General features: G+C 33.4%; 1 protein-coding gene across 1 annotated transcript in view; it reads left to right on the plus strand.

Annotated features, from left to right (window-relative positions):
* NAV3 (neuron navigator 3) overlaps positions 1–20372 on the plus strand; it is a 490821-nt gene that overhangs the window by 388683 nt on the left and 81766 nt on the right. Inside the window, 2 exon segments of the mRNA XM_074270837.1 lie at positions 10727–10750; positions 14073–14150. Coding sequence (XP_074126938.1) covers positions 10727–10750; positions 14073–14150 — 102 coding nt within the window.

Genomic DNA, 20372 nt, shown 5'->3' on the forward strand with positions numbered 1-20372 from the left:
ATTATCTATATATATACAGATCTATATGTTCAAATTTATACAAATGAATATATTATTGTGCATATATGTATATATGTGTATCTATGTATATTTACACACACACACACCTATATATATATATAATACACACACATATCATTTTCCAGTATCTTTTCTAAACCCATAAAATAAAATATATAAAACATTACAAAGAAAATTCAGTTATAGTAAAAGATATATATATATATATATATGTATATATATATATATATATGTGTGTGTGTGTGTGTGTGTGTGTTTGTGTGTGTTTGTATGTGTGTATATATATATATATAAAGTATTTTATTTAGGGCCTAGTTTTATATGAGGTATAGCTATATTTCAGTTATATAATTATATGTACTATATATTTAACTTCATATAATTTCATATACATAATACATATAATTTCAATGTAATTCCTATATAATGAAATCATTGTAACTAACATATTACATATTGCAAGTTATATAATGTACTTTTCAATATGATATTTAAACATAGACACACATAGGCTCTCTTTCAGAATATTTATCAAATCTGGTAAAATATATAGCATTTAAAAATTACATTGAAACAGTTATATGCAGAACTTCATTTAAGTTATATTATATATTAGTATTATATCTATAGCTATATTTCAATATAACTGCTTTTTATATGACATGACTATGACCAAAAAAAAGTTAAGATTGCCTATACTTTACCAGTTGCTGCAAGATGCAATAATATATTATCAAAAAGACAAATCAAACAAATTCCTTGGAAGGAACAATAATGATAAAATAAGTCTTTTCTCACTTCACAATATACAAAATACACAAATAAACCATGAATCTAGAGCTTCCCCAGTTCAATGGTGGCATTTTAATTTTGAATTTATTTTCCTCGTTAGTACAGTGGAAAGAGAATTGAGCTTAAAATTATGGGTTCTGAGTTCAAATTCAGGACCCATCACTTCTAACTTGGATAAGTCACTTTATCTCTCTAAAACTCAGTTGCCTTTTAAATTGCTTGAAGTTGTATGATCTCTAAGTTTTCTTCTAGGTCTAAATCTATGATTCTGTACATTTAAAATAACTAGTCAGCTGGTTCAGTGGCTAGAACACAGAGCCTGGTATCAAGATTTCAGATACTACCTTTATGACCCTGGGCAAATGACTTACTCTGTTTATTTCTACTTTCTTAGCAGTCATTTCTGCTTTGACCAGAAACTCTGAGGGTTTTCCCTCCAATATTCATTCATTTATTCATTTATTTATATATTTAGATTTTTTTTTTATTAAATGAAAGAGAGATTCATTTGTTACCCAGCTTTAATCACTGAATGTGTGCAGCCTCAGTCAAACTGAGACCTGTTGAAGACTTTAGCTTAAAAAGGCCAAGATCTCTTATGTCATCCAGACAAACAAGAGCAGGGGCAAGACAAAGCATTTGACTTCAGGTATGAAAACTAGACATGAATTCCACTCCCTTGACAGACTCAGAAATAGGTGGAAATCATTCCTATAGAAAGGAACATGATTTGGGGGATCAAGTTAGAAGGATCTGACCTCAAGTAGAGTTCAAAAAGCCATCTTTCAAACTCCATCTTCTGAAGTTCCATGGCATTTCTTTAGGATAGTGGGTTTTCTTATTTATTGGATCTTATCCATTCATATTTGGATTCAAATTCGAGAAATAATATTATAGTTCCAAAAAAAAAATTTCTCCCACATACCCCAATTACATATCAGAAGCTTTAAATATAAAAAAGAAAAAAGTTTATAAATCATTGTGCCTAAAACTATCTTAAGGCTGAGATGATGTAAACAATGAGATCATGATGCACTTAACATTAGATAATTTCTGAATGGGTTTGGAAATTACCATTTTCCGAAAATTTGCAGTTAACCCAAAATCTAACAAATTTCTCTTAGACGTTTCTTTCATTACTAAACAGTAAAACCTTGATACAGTATCTTATCTAAACAATCTTTAGCATTACAAAAATGATTTTGCTCTTAAAACAACCATCACAAACTTGAAAAATTAAAAAAAAAACCAGCAACAACAAATATTCAGTTATTAGTATCATGTAAAAATTAGGCCATCCCTTCTAACAGGGTAGGCCCAGAAAAGGGCTGAGCACAAGTTGGATTCTTTCCATTTCCTCCAATTATCAATGAAGAGGGGGTATGGAACCAATAAGAGAAGGGTCAACTATGCCCTCATTTATAATTTTGCTAACTAATATAAAATAAAACTATGATGCAGTTTTCAATCTTAAAATTTCAGATTACAACCAAAAATTCTTTAGAATTTTTTAAAAATTATAGTCAAATTGTCACCTGTGTTTTCTTTCCTTATGGGAATGTCATGCTAGAGATGCTGAAGAGTTATGTTGAAGATGTTCTTCTTGCCAAAAGGCACATTTGCTGACAGGGAGTCCTAATCCCTTCCTCATAGCTGACTTCCACTATCCCAGCATCCCAGAAAAAAGTGAGATCTACACAAAACAAAACTGATCTATTTCAGTCATTCCTCAAATAAATTAATCCAGAAAAAAGTAGCAAATTAGCAATTCACTTAGCTAGCAAGTCTAATAGCATTAAAAAAAAAAAAAAGTCTAATAGCATAGCCTTCAAAGTGGTAAAAGAGACATAAGGAAGATAACGTAGAGTGGATTTTTTTTTTTCTACTGGAGACAAATAAGGAGAAAAAGATTTTAATTGTCCACAATTCTTGGCTAAATAATAGATATCCCTGGTGGTGACCTGTCATTTACTTCTTTTCTGTCTCTTGGAAAGAAGAAATTCTGTAAACAACGACCTGAGGTCTCTGTCTTCTGTTCGAACCATGGATGCTTCATACTGTTGAGGTTGGGAAAGGGATCCCAAAAGTTTGGGGTCACAGACCAGTGTCCCAAGGTGTCTCAAAAGAATTTGCAGGTTTCAACTAATTTCCTAGTCAAGGGGCAAAGTGTATTGTAATTGTAATGCTATTAAAAGCAGGCTGAATTCCAAAAGAAATTAGCAAAGTCCTAAGAGAGAGGAGATCCCTTTACCTTTTATTTTTGACATGAGAATTTTATGGCCCAGAGGTGTGGTCTCTGGAATTTATCTATTGGACAGTCAGCAATGAGCTGAGAAGTGGTCTATTCAGCATCAGATTGTCAGTACAATAGCATTCCCAGGTTGGTTGTAGATGTGTAGGGCAAAGTTAGAGAACTTTGGAATCAGATCGCCAGAACAGAAGCCTCCCAAAATTACTGCTATATTTCCTTAGAAGCTATACTTCTTCAATGCTGGAAAGGGGTGTAGCTCATCTGTGGATAAAGTTTACATTTTACAATTAAAATGCATCTTACATAACAAATAAGAGAGAGCCACCTTTCTGGTCACATGTCAAAAACTTGTTCTGGCAACTTATCATTTTTTTTAAACCACTAAAATCTCACTGAATGATCACTATGGTTTTTTTAGGGGTGAATTAGTAATGATAATTTTTAGAAAATCAATATTAAAGCATCAGAAATGGCAACTTTCTAGGGCAACTCAGTATATCTGGAATGGAATTACCATTCTGCGTTTGCTGTTTTAGCAGAACCTTTAATTTAAATTGGATAACTTTTCACCAAATGTCAGCACAGAGCACATGCAAGCAGCATAGAAAACTTCGCTAATTTCATAACTCTACTGCCTCATCTTTGCAATTATTCCCTGAAAATCCACATGGAAGAGGATCACAATTTTTCAATGGAAAGGGAGGAAATACCTATTCAAAGCTAAAATGAACTGATAAATTAGCTGAATTTACATTAAAAATCCCAAATCCACAGATTAATTAGAATTATTTCTGAATGAATTTAAACAAAATGATTGAAAAACAATTTAAAATACTTGCTCTGATTGTGAAGTAGACTGGGAATTTTTTCAGAATTAATCTGAAAGGAAAAAAATATTCTTTTAGGATGCTACCTCCCTTTCAGGGCTTAGCCTGCCAATTAAAGACATGCCCCAACCTGAGGTTCTCCCTTTCTACTAGGTGAGTTCCACTAAGGAATTTGTCTTTTATATGCTTTCCCACTCTAATTCATATTTAATATTCCCGGTATCTATTGTATCCTTCCATTTTGTCTGTAACCTATTTCTCTAAATAAATCACCTTTTGCCAAAGGGAATGGCCATTGTGAATTCTTCCCATGATCTAACCCCAACTTTTGGTGTCTACCATCATTTGGTGTCAAACCCCACATCATAGATCACATCAGGAACCACAGTGGATTTAGGAATGATATCATGTGGCATAGGGGAGAGATAAAGAGAAAGGTATCATGAGACAGAATGCAGTAGTGGACTCACCCCAAAGAAGGCAACAACTATGGAATGACCCATAAGTAGATTTTATGGGGAAAATTTAACCTCAAGGTCATGACTAGAATTTCTGACAGGTGAGACTCTACAGAAGATAGGTCGCAGTAATTTGATATAATTGGATTTCAGATTGGATGGCCTCCCCAGAGGGTGGAGCTAAACTCATCTCTATCAGTGCCTTCTTCCTGCTTGTCTCAGGGATTAAGACAAAAGATGTAAAATTGAAAATGAAGTAATAAGAATTCCCAGAATTTTAAAGATAGAGGGGTTCATATTTATGTAGGAACTCTTTTGCCAACATAATCTAAAATATGGATTTTTAAATGAGAAAACTATAATAAGATATTTAGCATTCCAAAGAAACCAATTATAGTGAAGGCATTATGTATTTTTTTCCCCATCCAATCTCATGGTTCAGTAGAAATCTCTTCATGGATCAGATCTATGGACACCAGTTTTAAGTATCCTCCTCAAAGGGACTAGAGACTCAGCTGTGTTTAGAAGACAGAATAGCCCACCTGATACGATCCTGCAGTAGGAGTTCCAATTTTACATAGACGCATACATATATGAAACTTTTTTAATAGTAGCAACACAGTATTCCTGTAGTTGACATTATTTTTTTCACCATCACTGTTCATTGTAGCCAAAGAGCCTTGAATTGATTCAGCCAATATCTAGTAGATAATGTTAGGAAAATTGCTTACATGTCTCATTTTCCATTTCTCTCTAACATACATCATAGGGCTTGGGTTTCTCTATTTCTTTGTCTGTCTCCCTCTTTCTTTTTTAAACTGAAATAAGAGAGTAAAGATTAAAGCATTTTAAAATAATAAGTATTGTATTTGCTTTACCCTGAAAGCAAGGACAGGCATTTTGTGGGATTTTCTGCTTTGATGACAAAGAGCAAAGAATAAATTAGCAAGAAACTATTTAAAGTCCTTTTATCAAAAGAGCAGTTGTCTGTGAAATCACAGATGCTGACAGTATCACAAGGGGAATTCTTCCTTCATCTCTACCCCTTTTAAACTTAAAAAAAAAAGATTAGAATTTAAATAGTTTAATTTTAATTCTAAAAATATACCCAATATTAATGAACAAATTGTGTGGCTTAAATTTTTTTAAAAATTATAGAATTCCTTAAGTTTTTTATTGATTGCCTCACTGCATCTCCTTTCTAATAATTTGTGACAAGGACCATATACATGGTCTGGTATAGACTGAGTAGTGAGTCTAATATTCTAGAAGTAAAGATTTTTTTTAAACACTATTTTTGCTGAGGAAAAAAAAATTGGATATTTTCATTTTTTTGTTTTTTATTTTTTTACCTTGATATCCCCTAGGCCATCATACCTGCCTCAGAGGAACAAAAAAAAAAAAAAAAAAAAAAAAAAATGACTAACTCATGTAATTATGTGTGTTATTATATAATTATGTAATAATTTTCTCTGTTCAAGTAATTACAAAAGAATAATAATTTTATTTGTAATGTATGGAATAAAATATTTCTCATATTCAGCCTCACACTCACACTTACTTAAAGTTCTAATAAAGTTCTAAAATATTAAATAGAAACAGTAGTGGAAATAGTATATATACTCCAATCCAATCTAATCTAGTATTCCAATAAGCATTTTATAAAAGGCTTACTATGTGCCAAGCACATTGCTAAGCCTGATGTATACAGTTAATAAAAAGAAAGACACTCCCTGCCTTCAAATAGCTTACAATAATCTAAGGGGAAAAGACAAAACACAAAAGGAGTTAGGAAAGTGGGATGGATTACTGGAGAAGACTGTTATAGAAACATTTTATTCAGTAGAGTTGAAATCAGGTAGAGCAACAGATGAAGAGAGGAGTGGGTAAAAAAACAACCAAAACCAAAAAAAAAAAAAAAAAAAAAAAAAAAAAAAAAAAAATTTCTGCCTTCTATAAATGAAGGCATTGAGAGAAATTTAGTGCTGTAACACCCAGCTTTCCAATAAGAGAGGAGAAAGGAGGCTGAAGGAAATGATATTGATTAAATGATGGGATTAAAAGTAAAGAAATTTGGGGAAGAAAGAATTATTATGTAAATCAGGAAAAGCTATAGAAATGTTAATCCAGCTGAATTTAAATTGCAATTTTTGTAGCACTTGGGCAAACACCAGGTCCTGGAGGGCCTGGGAATTGTGGGTGGGAGAATTTAATGGAGAAAAGTAGTCATGGTTCCAAGTAGCAACACATTTATTTTAGTAGAGCAAGTAAGACTTATATTTAAGTAACCATGCCAATAATAATAGCTAACTTTTGCGGCCATAATATCTATCATTTATAAAGCATTTTATGTAGATGTTAAATTTTGTTCTTACATAATAACAATATGGAGAGGTAGGTCCCATTATCATGTCTTTTTTACAGATAAGGAAACTGAGGTTTAGAGTGGTTAAGTTACTGTAGCTAAATCAATTAAGTAACCTAAGTAATACAGAATTTGTAGCTAGATTTGAATTCTGCTCTTCCTGATTCAAAGTTTGGCACCCACTGATTACTGCAAAATAGGATGGGGCAAATTATAAGGAAAATGTAAGCAAAACAATATTGTATTGTAGAGAGAGTAGAAATTATGTTAGTCTAGATTGGAATTGGGAATCAAAAGTGGTTTAGTATAAGATTGTTGTCTATCTGTTCTGTTTTGTTTTGTTTTGTTTCAAATACATCAAAATACATTTTGTTTCAATGACATCAAAAGAGTGATATCTTGAATAGCAGGTGAATTGCAGTGATGATTTCATTCTATCCTTCAGAGTCATGTTGAGTGCAGTGCCAAGATAGAGGGTAGGATGACTGGAGATGACCACAAATGGTAGTGGGAGATCTTGACCTTTTTAAACTCAGATCTTTCCCAGGTTTCAGTTTGTCTGAGGCAATACTCATTCAGTAATTAAAATTAGATGAAAAATGAAGTGAAAGATGGCCTAACTAGAAAGCAAAGACTTTCAGAGTTTCTGGCCTAAGAGGTAATTTTTAAACTAGTTTTGAAATATTGTGTAGTATTTTAGTGGTCAGAGATGTGTAAAGAGATCTTTTCCAGTTAACAGAAAAAAGCATGAGCCAAAATAGTAGGTCTTAAGAATGAAAAGATGAAACTGAAAAGGACTCTGGAGATAATCCAGATCAAGGAGATTAACATGTCTGGTCTAGGGTCACAGTATAAAACCAAATAAGGAATCAACCCTAGAATCCCTTTCAATAAATATTTATTGGGAATATTTTATGGACAAGGCACTACAATAAATCCTAGAGATACAAACAGTATAATGGAACAATCCCTTATCTCTCAAAGACCTGACATTGTAATGAGGAAAACCAGGAAGGATATAGAATTTGCAAAATATATAGAGTAAATACAAAGTAGTTTTGGGGTTTGTTTTTTTTGGGGGGGGTGTTGGTTAATTTTTTTTTGAGTGGGGCAATGGTCAGCACTAACTGCTGGGTAGATCAGGAAAGGCATTATATAGAAAGTAACACTAGAATTGTTTTTTGGCAAAAGTTTACATCCCAAAAGAGAAGAGTTAGAGAAAGGGAGACAGCTTGCTGTTAAGTACTGAGGTGAAACAGTATATGACCAAGATTGACTGAATCACATTGTTCATGAAGACCAATATTAAGATAAATCTGTAAAAATAATATGGAACCATATTAAGAAGTGCTTGGTTTATGTTTGACTCCACACAGAATATAACGACTGCTGAAAACTATTTGAATAAGGTGGTGATGAGAAAAGCCACAGTTTTTGGAATATCAGTTCTTTAGCTTGGCAGAGAATATATTATGTAATTGTTTCATAACCTTCAGGGAAGAAATGATTTTAATAGAAAGATTTTAAATATGTTGTTAATGGAAAATTCAGTGCGACAAAGAAAAGCACCTCTTATAGTTGTACCAAAGGTCTTATGACAATTTAATTTGTCATTTCAAAGTAAAGTACTTATATTTCTTTAAATTCAGTCACAAAAATACTTTTTTGTCATGCCTTACTAAATACAAGTATAGAAGTAGTATTTGGAGGAGTAGAAAAATTAAAAGAAATTTGCAAATTACTCACAAAAAATATGGGGAAAGAAGAAAAAAAGGGGGAAAAAATTCGCATCATAACATGTATTTTTAAAAATTGCAAGATTAATAAATTTATAGTTTCATGTATAATCTTTTTAATTTCACTTTTATGGAATGTATGTTTTCTTATTTAAATAAAAAATAAAAAATAAATGTTTTTTAAAAAGTGATTAAGGAAGAAAAATAATAATAAAAAATATGAGACTATCTAGCACACAGAGCAAACTGCAGTGAAGATCAAGAAACTGTGTTTGTATATGACTACACTTTAGTTTTCTCACACATAAAATCAGAGGTTGAGACTAGATTGTCCCTAAAGTTCAGACTACATCTATGCATGATTTGGCTACGATGATAGAGGGAATAATTTACTAGAGGCAGTATTTGAACCCTGATTCTAAATCCTTCCTCATGTGATGTCATCTCTTTTGTGTCTTAAAACATGATCTCAGTTTTGTAAATCATTAGATTGTTCAGTAGATAAAATTAAACTTTTTTAGCCTACTGTTTAACTAATAGAAAAAAAAAGGTTATTTCTGAGGTGGTGGTGGTGGGAGAGGATTGTTATTAATTTAACCACAGTTGTAAAAATTATGTGAATGTTTTGGAATAGAACTTCTAAGCTTCTGGTCTCCAGTCGGGAAGACTCCTCTGGCCTTGGACACTTAATAGTTCTATGATTCAATGGCAAATCACTAAACCCTGTTTACCTCAGTTTCCTCATCATGAACTGGAAAAAGAAATGGCAAACCACTCCAGTATCTTTATGAAAAAAAATGGGGTCATGGAGTTTCAGATACAAGGAAAAATGGCTGAACAACAAAAATCTGGATTTAGCACTTCTTCTCCTGGCGTTAGTTTTTATTCCTGTAGGGAAGGAAAAATACATTTTTAAAATTACATGCATTTTTGTATCAATTAATCATGGCAATTAGAAATAGCAGACAAAATATTGTTTTTCAGATTTTAAATGAAACTGAATGCATTGAACACAATTTCCTTATAATCAGTAGCACTGTGTCCTTTCAAGCTCTGTCAGAATGAGGCAGCTTCCCAAAAGTAATGGCTCCCATAATTCATTTCCTAGCATTATTGCAACCAGCATGAATAGGGAAACCAGAGCTAGGAGTTTTTCAAAATTGAGGCCAAAAACACCCAGCAGGCTACTCTAACAGTCTTTATTTTCATAAGCTTTTCAACTAAAGATGTTTATCAGATACATTTAGTCATCACCTTCTTACTTAGTTTTCCCATTTTGCTGACTTATGGCTTAATAAGAAAAGAAAATAAAAATGAAAGTTATCATGACCAGCAGAGTCAGTTTTGTAGGGATTTTATTTTGCTACTTTAAAAAACTTCCTTAAGATGTGCTAGGATAGGAAATAAGGAATTGATTTTCTAGAGTGGAATTTGCAAGAATCATTGGCATTGTATTTCCCATAATTCATAAAGAATGGACCTTAAAATTTATGTAGAAACAGTCAGATTCACCACCCTCCTTTTCTTTTTTTTTTTTTTTTTTTTTTTTTTTTTTTTGCTTCTATCTGATTCTATGGCTAGTATGCTATCAATCTTAAAAGAAAGGAAGCTATTTTAAAATTGCTAATAACTTGATTCTGATGACATCATCAACTTATTCTCTACCATAATAGATTTAGAGCTGGAAAATTCCATAAAGAAGTTATGAAGTCCATATACTTCTTATTTTACCAGCAAAGACAATAAACTAAAACCAAAAGAAGTTAAATGACATAACAGTAATAAAAGACAGAACCTAGATTTGAAACCAGATCCTTTGATTATAAACCTAGTATTCTTTTCACATTTGTATACTACCTTTCTCCTTCCAGCTGACCTAAAAAAAAAAATGTTATCCACATATTATAGGGTCATCAATCTAACACTAAAAAGTAGCTTAAAGATCTTTAAAGCCTACTCTCTGTAAATTACAGATTTACAGAATGCCAGAGTTCTGAAATGACATGCACAATTTCACAGAGTAGCTAGATGACAGAATCCAGCATGGCCTTCCTGCCTCAGACTCTAACATTATATTATGCTTATGCAACAAGCAAATTTGCCTACATTTCTCTCTAGTTCCTTGAAAATTTTAACTTAAACTCTTATTTTTTAATATACATTTTTCTGCTGGCTCATCATGCCTAATAATCTTTTATGTTTGCTCAGAATGCATTTCATTTGAGTGTGTATTAAATTCCATGATTGTGAATTCACACTCTGTTTCTTTTTTGCAGGCTGAAGAAAAAGCACATTCTGAGGTAAAAATATATAATAATAATTATCTATCATCTCTATTTCTGTGTTTCTTTATCTTTCTGTCATTTCTATCACTATCTAGCTCTACCTATCCTTCTGTTCCTTCCTTCCTTTCCCTTCCCTTTCTTTTCCTTCCCTTCTTCCCTTTCTTCCTATCATTAACTCTAATTCTCTAGGACTAGGTCCTAATAGCATTTTTACTGTTAATAATGTTGTTATAATCCATTAATTATTATTGCTACCACCAGGGGACTCCATGATACAATTGCTGAGCAAATATGGGCTCTTCTATTTGCTGAGAATATTTTTCAGAAAGATTGTAGATAGATACCAGAATTGTTTATATCAAAAAACCCTTAGAATTAAAGTGTAGGCACTTTCACCACCAAGATTTCTAGATCATTTTCTTCTTTAATGGGGATCTTATTACAGTTTCATTTTCCTAGGCCAATGGAACTTCACAGTATGTACTGATTCTAAGATGTCAGATTTTTTAACAGCACAAAATGACTAACTAAATCAAAAACCCTAACCAACTCGATCATTTTAAAAATAATTTATGACTCTGTTGGCTGTTTCTTGAGACCTGTGCAGTAGGTATGTCATTTGATTCCATACAAAAATAAATATAACATGTTTAATCTATATCAGATTGCTGTCTTGAAGAGGTGAGAAGGAAAGAGGGAGAAAAGTTTGGAACACAAGGTTTTGCATAGATGGATGTCGAAAACTATTTTTGCATGTGTTTGGTAAAATAAAATACTATTTAAAAAAAAAAGAAAAGAAAAATATCATGTTCTAGTTGAATTTGGGCCTGTACAGATTGTGAAAAGATGTGATTTTACCATGGATTACAAGAGCAATTTAAAATAGACATTACATTGAGAAGTAATGATTTTCTGAATGGTTTATGCTGAGACAACACAACTGTAGAGAGAAAAAAGTTATGTTGGCACCTCCGCATGCTTATAAATTCCTTCCTTGCAATCCCTATTTAATCATCCCTCATCAGCATAGATTTTAATATCAATTCTATATTTAAAAGATGATAGATTAAAACTTGTCCATGAGGTTCAAATGCCTAAAATATTTTCCAGAGTAAACCATATAGGTTTATAACATGGTTGAAAAGCCTGGTATAGGTCAAGAGATATCTAATTCCTTTGCTTCCTCAGCAGTCTCAGCTTCTTTTTCACTATCTAGTTCACAATATATGGTTATTATACATTTTTGCTTTTCTTTTTGCATAACATTATTTCTGAATGCTTCCTGTATCATATCAAAATAAACTGGGTTTCATATTTTCCATATAAGGAATAGGATCCAATTAGAGTTTTCTGTTGGAATAACCATCAAGGGAAAGATGATATTTGGATCAAAATAACTTTAAATATATTACAGATAGATGTAATCACCAAGATGAGTTGATGACATTATGCTAGAGATCAATGGATATGAGTCTTTTAAAATACATAAAAATAACTAGAACAGTGTTTGCCAAGAGTAATTTTTGAATAATACTAATTTGAGGTCTAATTCACTCAGAATAAATATCTAATGGGTTTCCATTTGTCCATTTATCCTAGAGCTCTCTAAAGATTATATTATGAAATATAGTATCATTAAAGTATCTCCAATCTTACCCTCTTTGAAAATCAAAACCCAAACCTAATACCCAACCTAATCCATTTAAACTTTAACTTCTACCTGACTGTGAAATAGAAAAATAGAATGCAGTTGAACCATGTCAGAAATATTTTTTTCTAGCTAAGGCAACTTAGCAGAGAGATTAAACTAGGAAAAAAATGATTTCTTTTAGAGGCTGAGGCTTGCATGAATAGAAAGCTTTTCAGCCTCAAAAGCCCAAATCTTTTGAGGATAGGACTTACTAAATACTTAAATGCCCTAAAAATTTCATGAAATGCATGTGCCTAATAATAACTTAAATTGATAAGATAACTAATGTGATATCAACATGTAACTGAACTCCTGAAGTGAAAATAATAAATAGGTTAAAATTTAATCTTGATACCTCCCACTGTATTTTTGGATTATTTTTGGAAAAAAATATTATTATAAATTAATGAGTAACAGTTTAGTGGTTTATCTTTTCATTTACAAAAAAAAATTATCTTAAAGAATGAATGTGTCAGCAAAACTATTGTTAACACCCATTAAGGTAAAATTTAATGAAAAGTACAGTAATAGGAAATACAGATATTCCCAGTACATTACAGCACATGAATGATGATTGCTTCCTGAAGCACGTATAATAGAGATAAGACTTGGCATAGTTTTCAATGTAGAATTTCCTATGGTATTTAAAGTAGCCATTCTGGACATATAGATGAAGAGAGACCACAGAAGTTGTGACAGCATTGCATATACACACAAGAAATCTGGAAATTTTTGTCAGTTTAAGACCCAAAGAAATGTATTTTTAAAACAATTTAAGACTAAAGACATTTTAAAGCTTTTATTTTGGTATAATTAGTGACTATATATTTGAAAGACTAGGATATAAAATCAGAGGGGAAGGAGAGAGAGCATGGGTAAAGGCAAAGCTCAAAGGAATTAAAATTTTTTGTTCTAAGTTTGAATCATAATATTTAGTGTATAGATATATTCTCCTTTCCCATTTTCTACTCTAAGTGTACCACAAATGGAATTTGATTTTCATAGTGAAAAAAATTATTTATTTGGCATTTTGAATTTTTGTATGTAGAATATTGATTTGAATACCATGTCCTTAAAATGGGTCTTTCTTTGTTGAGTGAAACAAGTTCATCTATCCTTATAAATCATCAGCTAATAAACTCAACTAGATATTTTAAAAACATTTACAATGGATCCAATAACGATTTATTTGATGGGGACTTTATCTGATGGGGACTTTATTTGATGGGGACTTTTCCTTTAATATTTCAGAGTAGATCCCCTCTATATTTTATAAGTTTCTGTTGTGAAAACTCTTTATTTGTCATAATGCTCTTGATAAGCCTTCTTGTATGTATTAAGGTTTACTAGAGATAACAAATGTGTCAATAGCCCCATATTTGAAGCTTTTAAAACTTGGTGGTACCACCAGTACAATCTGGGATAAAGTTAAAAATAATAATAATAATAATTAAATTAGATTCTGTCTGTTTACCTGTGTATCTATCTCTATATTTCTATCATTTGTCTGTCTATTGAATACCTGTCAATTTGGCCTAAATTACATTTCATGGTATCCTTCATATTAAGATATTTCATCAGAATGAATCTTCATTAGAAGTTCAATGAAACTAGCAAATAAAATTAATTTTTCCCTCCTAAATTCAGCAAATTCATAAACTACGGCGGGAGCTGGTTGCATCACAGGAAAAGGTTGCAACTCTTACATCTCAACTTTCAGCGAATGTAAGTCATTTCTGGTTTTTGATATAAGAGAAAATTTCAGGGATTACAATGTTATGATATGACCTTGTTTGTATTAGTATAAGAAAATCTGTCATTTACTTAATATTCAAATATTTTATTTGTTGGACATTTAGTTTTTTTTAGTTTGTTTAGGTTTGTGGGAAGCTAAGTAGAATAGTGGATAAAATGTGGAAGATGGATTCTTAAAGCCCTAAGTATGAATTCTGGCTTCTTTACTTGTTACTTGTGTTCCACTGGGCAAGGCACATAAGTTCCCTCTATTTCAATTACCTCATTTGTAAAGTAGGGATAATAATAGATAACACCTCTCTATTCTATATCATTGCCTCTCAAAAGTAAAAAAAAAAAAAAAAAAAAAAAGAATAATAAAAGATAGTAGATATCAATGGGCAGCTAAGTGGTGCCGAAATGCCTAAAGCACTAGGCCTGGAGTCAGAAGGACTATGCTTCCTGAGTTCAAATCTGGTCTTAGACATTTTCTAGTTATGTGACACTCAGCAAGTCATTAAGTCCTATTTGACTCAGTTTCTTCATCTGTAAAGTGAGCTGGACAAGAAAATGGCAAACTACTTCAGAATCTTTTCCAATAAAATCCCAAATGGGATCAAGAAAAATCTAACATGATTTAAGTGACTGAACAAGGAGAATTATGGACATTATGCAAAGCATTTGAGAGTAGCAGTCAATCTAAGGCAATTCCAATACACTTTGGATAGAAAATGCCATCTGCATCTAGAAAAAGAACTATAGAGATTGAATGCAAATCAATACATGGTATGTTTACTTTTTCTTTTCCATTTTTTTCTCTCCCATGGTTTTTCCCTTTTGTTCTGATTTTTTTCTCCCAACATGAATCATAAAGAAATGTGTATTTAGAAAGTTTATACACACACACATATATATACATACATACATGCATACATACACAAACACACACATATACATATATATATATATATATTTATATATGTATATGTATATACAACCAGGAAAAATAAAACAATTTTTAAAAAAGAGAAAGTAGCAGTCAACACTGAAAAGGCCATATCCTCAATCTCAAAGAATTACCTTATTATAACTAAGAAGACAATAAACATAATGGTAGAATGCTTATTTATCTAAAACACATCATAGTTTTGAGGAAGAAACTAGAAGGCAGGGTAAGCTAGTTGAAAAAACACTTTTGTCAGAAGATAGGGATTGAGTTGAGACTTGAAGGAAGCCAAGAATTGTGAGAGCCACTAATGAGAAGAGAAGAGCATTACAGATATGGATAGCCATTTCCAAAGCCAATTCCATAAGAAATGGAATCCTTTGTGAAGAACAGAGAGCAGGCCAAAAGCCTGGGGGATACATAGAAGTGTTAGATCTGAGAAGGTCACATAGGGCAGGAGTGAGAAAGGCTTTAAATGCTAAACAGGGAAATTATCTCAGAGGTAACAGAAGTCCCCTTTAGAATTTCCATCTTTCATACTTACTGTCTCCTTACAAGGTTTTGTAGTACTGATCTCTCTTGATTATCTTCCTACAGACTTCTTAATTTCTTAATCCTAATTTTTTGATTCTTTATTCCCATCACAACCACCAACCTTGGACATTACCACAATTCTTCTCTCTCTCTCTCTCTCTCTCTCTCTCTCTCTCTCTCTCTCTCTCTCTCTCTCTCTCTCTCTCTCTTCCCCCCTCTCTCTCTTCCCCCCTCTCTCTCTTCCCCCCTCTCTCTCTTCCCCCCTCTCTCTCTTCCCCCCTCTCTCTCTTCCCCCCTCTCTCTCTTCCCCCCTTTTTCTCTTCCCCCCTCTCTCTCTTCCCCCCTCTCTCTCTGTCTCCTCTCTCTGTCTCTCTCTCTTTTACTCTCTCTGTTTCCTCTCTATCTCTCTGTTTCTGCCTGTCTCTCTTACTCTCTTTCTCTCTCTCTCTTTAACTATTTCTTTTGATGATCTCATCAACTCCCATAGATTTAACTATGATCTTAGTGCAAATAATTTCCAAGTATATATATCCAATCCAGTGGCAAAGATAGCACAATGGATAGAGCTTATCTTCCTGAATTCAAATCTGACCCGATACTTCCTAGCAATGTGATCCTGGCAAGTCACTTAACCCTGTTTACTTTAATTATTCTTCTACAGAAACAAATAGCAAGTCATTCCTTTGATTTAGAACATAGGGTAGTCATGACCTTGAAAGAGGCATACATAAATATACATAAATCCATCAATATGGGAGGTATTACACATAAATTACATAAGCACATAGTAACATAACACATGAGGAATATATCCATAAGTCCTAGAAATAGTGCAAAAGGAATCCATTGTCCATTAGTTCATGTGCCAGAAATCCAATAATTCCTGCAAGTTTTGAAGTCCTACAATAATCTCCTCTTGTATTAGGGAATTCAATGATTCCTGTTGATTTTAAAGTTCTTTGTCTCCTTATCAGCCATGCTCTTTCAGTGTCAGATGTATCTTAGATCTTTTCCTTTGTTTTGAGGTTTTTCTCCTTTTCCTATTTCTTTCCAGGTGCTTGTTGCCACCCATCTGTTTCCTTTTCTGTCTGTAAAAATACAAGCAAACCCTCTCTCCCAGGCAGTTAACCTATGTAATTCCCTCCTGTTTACCACTTTCTAAATCTCTTCTCATCATCTGGCAATTACATTGAACCTGTTTGTACTGGACATTGCCCTGTTGGCTTAAAACCTGTATCCTCCCCAATTGCAATCCATTTCTACTATCTGATTGCTTTTCTGTTGGTTGATCACATCAGAGTCCTGAGCTTCTAAAGGCTCTTTGGGTGTAACTTCAGCTGCCATCATGCCCCACCTATCTTTTGATTGATATCTTGGAGCTGGGCTTTGCCTTCTCATTTCCCTGGGTCAGTCCACATCCTGAGGCTCTGTGGAAATCCTTATAGAATTTTGGACATAGAGCTTTAGGTCTTCTCTCAGCCTGTCTTCTTACTCTATCTCCATATCTACACTGAGCTCCTAGATGTTCAACTCTTCCACATTGAAAACATCGACGAGTTTCTCTAGAAGTCCTTTGCCAAGAGGGACCCTGTCTTTCCATGTTCATCATTGCTCACTGTGGCACAGCATCTTTGTGTAGTCCCCATATAATTATTTTGCAAACCTCATTGGCATTTTCCATAGCCAGATGTCTGGTCATTATTTCTGTAGCTGCATTCCCTCCAATAGTTCTTGTGACAGCAGTTTGCAGACATCCCACAAAATCCACAAAAGGTTCATTGGGACCCTGCTCTATTTTTGTGAAAGCTTCCCCTCCATCTTTCTGTCTGGGGAAGGAACGCCAAGCTTTTATTGCAGCCTTAGAAATTTGCTCATACACTGTTATGGAATAATCAATCTGTTCTGAATTCTCTCCATACAAACCTTCACCTGCTAGTTGGTCAAAAGTGAATTGTGTGTTAACTCCTGTTTCCCTATTGTGTATGACTTGAATCCTACATAATTCATGATACTCTGAAAGCCACAACAAGTTTTGTTCAGGTTCTAAACATGTCTTTGCTATGGATTTCCAATCATTTGGAGTTAGGATGTCATAAGAAAAATTATCTAGTAACATTTTAACATAAGAGGATGTAGCCCCATAAAGAGTGCAATCTTTTTCAAATCCTAAATTTTATCCAAATCAAAAGGAGTATATCTTCTCCTTTTTTGACCTAAAGAGTCAAGCTCTTCAATCACAGGATATGCCTGTATAAAATCACTTACATCCTGTCCTTCTCTCTTAACCTTAACCAATGCTTTTTCTAATCTTGTCATAGGCTGCTTCACAGGTGATTCTGTTTGTGTTTCTGCCTCTTCCCCTTCTCCTTCTCCCTCCACCCATGAAGGGTTAATTGAGGGAGGTAACTCAGGGGATTGGAAATGATCTAATTTTTCCTGCTGTGAATTCTTATCTGATTCTTCCTCCTTTTCTCCTAATTTAGTTGACACCTCCCCTTCTTGCTCCCTCATCGTTTTCCTTATTCTATAACTTATATAATTTCCTAAAGCCAGTTGAATTAAATTGTATGCATTAAGTGTGTCTTTGGAAATTGAGTCAAGTCCATTTTTGTTGTAGTATTGACAAAATTCCTCTCCTACTAATTTTCATTCTTCTAGATCCAATTCTTTTTCCATAGAAAAACAGACATATGAACTGCACAGTTTTTAAAAGTCCAGTGATCTGCTCCAAAATTATAATCAATCCTTGGCTTTTCATAACCTTGACAATGCTCTCTAAACATTTTCCTTGAACAGAAACAGGAGGCTATTTTCTAAAAATTTGCCCCATTTTGCTGAAATTCTACTTTAGCTCTTTAACAAAGTTTCCTTGTTTTACTCACCCAAATTTCTGAGTCAGAGAGACTTTTCCACTGGATCAGGATCAGCGGCTTTTCCACTGAAATCAGGATCCTGTCTGTCCCTGTTTGGGTGCCAAAATGTGATGTTCTGTTTCTCTAGATTGTAAAATCATTCTCTGGGAGCAGGATTTCTGGGGGAGCTTCTGGAGGCAGCCTTGGCTTCAGTTCAGTTCAATAATCCCAAAATGCAGCAAGGAGTTAAAAATCCAGATCCTATATATATTCAAAGTCTTGAATCTTTTCCTGGGGTCTGGCTAGCTTTCTTAGAGGCCTATTTCTCTCCTTGATTCCCCGATGAGTTCTTGTCCAAATGTCTCCAAATCCAAAAGTTAGTCCTCCGGCCTGCAGGCATTAGCCTTTGGTCTTTTTCAATCTCTCTAACCAGCGCAAAGGTAGACATGGGGATGAATCAGACTCCGCCTTCAAGAGTGTGGGATTGTGGGTTTCCCAGACTTCAATCCTAGTTATGAATCTCCCGAAGTCCTCTCCTCCAAAGTCCCCTGAACTTCTCCTGGGAAATCCTCTCCTTGACTTGATCCAGACTCTGATTCTCCCCACTGAATCCTGCCTCCTTATATCCTCCTAGAGAATGGGCTTGTGGGTACTCCCTGAGCTTGTGGAAACTCCTTAAAAGTATGCTCTCTTTAAAGGTGTGAATCTCATGTGTGAACCAGGTTTGAACTCCTTTAAAGATGTGAACTAAGTATATAAGTACCTTGTAAGAATCTTAACACATTCCAACATCTTTGCCAGGACTCTAAATGAGGTTACAGAGAATCAGACATTATTGAAATGGTTGAACAGTAGCAACATATTCAAACTCATCTCTTATTATCAACTACTTTTTGGACACCTCAAACAGAAGTTTCTTTATATATATCAGACTCAATATATCTGAATGAATAATCATTATATACCAACAAATATACCCTTCTTCTGAGGGGAAGATATATATTATTTTAATAGATGGATACTTATTACTATTGAAGATATCACCATTCCACTAGTGACTCAGTGTCACAAACTTGATCATCTTCAACTCCTCACTCTCCTATCAATTTATTACTAATTCTTGTATTATTTTTTAATCTCATCATCTTCCCCTCATCTCCACTCACATAGAAGCAATTCCTAATCTTTTGGCCTGAACTATTGCTATATATTATTTGGACTCCTCCTCCAACAGCTCCCCTTTTTCCATCTCAGCTTTTAAGGATATTTTTCTAAGAAGAGATTTTCCTGTATAGGTTACCTTTTCCTTATACTGGCCGCCCCTTCTTCCCCTGTTCTGTTCAATAAGTTCCAGTAACCCCCTATTACCTTCACAAGTAGGTATAAACTCCTTTGTTGGTCATTTAAAGCTCATCATAACTTGACCATTATTATTTTTCCTATTTACTTACTTTCTTCTCTTCCAATTATAGGCCAAACCAAATTCCTAGAGCATCACATTCCATCTCCCATTTCTGTGCTATTTAACTTTATATTAATCAATAACACATATAAATCAGAAAAAAATAGCCATTAGGGAAAGAAAATAGAAGGCAGACAGTTTCTGGGACTTTTCTAAGACTAAGCTCAAATCTCACTTACTACAGTAGGTTTCATAGCTCCAAACAGATGCCAACTCAGAAAGGGGTTGTGATAAAATACTCTAAAACTCATTTCCATCTATTCAGTATATATCTTAGGTATACCTAGTTGTTCACATATTGTCTTCTCCATTCTAATAAGAATTCCTAATGAAGAAGTTTTTACCTTTCTTTGTATCACGTTTGCCAAGTACAGGGCCTAACCCCAAGTAAATAATAAATTAAGTAATACTTAATAAAT

Source organism: Sminthopsis crassicaudata, chromosome 5 (genome assembly GCF_048593235.1).
Source record: "Sminthopsis crassicaudata isolate SCR6 chromosome 5, ASM4859323v1, whole genome shotgun sequence".
Classification (NCBI taxonomy): domain Eukaryota; kingdom Metazoa; phylum Chordata; class Mammalia; order Dasyuromorphia; family Dasyuridae; genus Sminthopsis; species Sminthopsis crassicaudata.